The sequence below is a fragment of the Austrofundulus limnaeus genome, unplaced genomic scaffold (genome assembly GCF_001266775.1).
Source record: "Austrofundulus limnaeus strain Quisiro unplaced genomic scaffold, Austrofundulus_limnaeus-1.0 Scaffold360, whole genome shotgun sequence".
Lineage (NCBI taxonomy): Eukaryota > Metazoa > Chordata > Actinopteri > Cyprinodontiformes > Rivulidae > Austrofundulus > Austrofundulus limnaeus.
In genome coordinates, this window is record NW_013952762.1 from 155,221 (window position 1) to 157,279 (window position 2,059).

At 36.2% G+C, this 2,059-nt stretch overlaps 1 protein-coding gene across 1 annotated transcript in view; it reads right to left on the bottom strand.

Annotated features, from left to right (window-relative positions):
• The window catches only part of LOC106528129 (contactin associated protein family member 5), a gene marked incomplete in the record, with an annotated part of 393,708 nt that overhangs the window by 100,341 nt on the left and 291,308 nt on the right, over window positions 1–2,059 (bottom strand). Inside the window, 1 exon segment of the mRNA XM_014023216.1 lies at window positions 645–801. Coding sequence (XP_013878670.1) covers window positions 645–801 — 157 coding nt within the window.

Genomic DNA, 2,059 nt, shown 5'->3' on the forward strand with positions numbered 1-2,059 from the left:
CATCAGACTGAAGAAGTCTCTTGGAGGAGAGATGAAACGTTTAAAGAACGATAAAGAAGAATCATCCAGAGGACCTATTGATTTTTTGTTTTTGATTAGGACATTTTCCATGTAGTTGCTCCAGTTGACCACCAGATGTCAGTCTTCACCAGCATAACATCTTTAAATCATTTCTGAGTCTCTAACACTGTTGGCCGATTGCTTTCGAGCTCCAACGTTTAAACTTTATTTTTATCTTTTTAAGAAAGGAGCTCCGATTGTAAAGTAAAATAAATCAATACATATAAAATTTTGTGGGAAATCAGAACCGTGGCCGAAAGCAACAGTCTGCAAGGATGTATACCATCACAATAAGTGTGTTTATCTGGGAGGGGTGCTGTTGGATAGATCATGTGTTGTGATTCATTGACAGACATACTGTACCTTCTGCTGATCAAGATAATGATGACTAGTAGATAATTAGTTATTAGCAGTACTGCATTTTAATTTTAGAAAGTGCAAATCCGCTTATGAACTAAAAAAATTTGTAAGATCGTTAAAGTGCAAATTAAATATTTAGGTCCGCAATTAGTGGATTTGTGCCTTAGCGGCCTGGTGCCCACCACTGCATATTAATATGTAGGATAATTGGGCATGAGTCATACCACGAGTCTCTATCCGCATCGCAGTTGCAGAAGTAGTTCATGTCCATGCAGTTCTCCTCCAGGCTGCAGGAGCACTGCTGGACTCCAGGCAGGAAGCCCCCCCAGTAACTCCTCCGTTCCCCTTCCCGATCCAGCCACCAGGACAGTGGACTGCCATCTGCAACACAAAGCCAGTCTGTCAGATGGGAGCCAGAAAAGCCTGATGCCGTGCCAGAAGGTTCATGCAGTCAAATCATAGAACTTCACAAAACAAATCTTTCTGATGTGGCATGGTATTTCAATCATGAAAAATACTGATAAAATAACCAAACTATCAACTTTTCCTTTCAGCTGGGGGTAATAATGGTTAATAAGGGTAACTATATCTATAACTGAACAATTTTTAGAGCAGAGGCAGCTGGTTCATAAGGGCAGGCGGGGCAATACCTCACCTAAAATAATCATACACCTCACATGGGAGTTCCTTCTAAAAAATAAAAAAAAACTATGTAAATTGGTTATTTACTTAGTTTGTTGTTGTTTTGTGAATTTTTCAATTATTTAGACATTTTTAAATGGAATTTAAAGMTTTTTTTAGTGATACATTGTCAGTTTTTTACTTACAGTATTTACAGTTATGGGGTGGAACCAAAGCCCTGTGTTTGCCAGTAAATTTATTATATTAATCAATATACCCCTGTTGGCAATAATCGGAACAGGCAGCTTCTCCAATAACGTCTCATTTGGGCATAAAATATTTTACCCTCAGGACACATTCTGCTGGTTTTAGCACATTGATACAACCACGAGACCTCATGTGAGCTCATCAAACCAGGAAGAACTGCAGCATAACCTGTCCAACAGAGGAGATGTGCTGTTTAAAAATCTATTTGAAGCAGACAGAGCTGGATAAACAGAACACAGAAAACTGAAAAGAAAGGGAGGACAAAACAGGACATTTTCATTAGAATGGTAGGAACTTTTTGAACCAAATCTTTGACATCTGTGTTGTGGTGGTAGGTCAGTGGTTGAAGCTGCAGTCGTGTCAATTTTTTAAAATATTTTTTCTTGTATTCTTCATTTTGTTATTTAATCAGGAAATGAATATCTGCCCCACTAATCTTTATGCACAGTTTTGAAGTCCATCCAATCCAAAATGGATGCCATGACCCCRTTAATTTCTACAAAAATGTCTATAACTCAATCAACTTTACTTATATCACATAAGTTCATGGATTATATTATTTTCAAAATTTGATTAAAAACATCTTCATAATTTCTTAATATATGTTAATTCTAATTTAAAGGGATCCCCGATTAGTTGTAACATTAGACTTTATTAGATAAACATATACTTTAATTGTAAAATAAAGACTGTAAAAATACTGCAGGATGTTCAGTTTTTTTATCATTTTTAAACTAAAAGTTTAAAAATA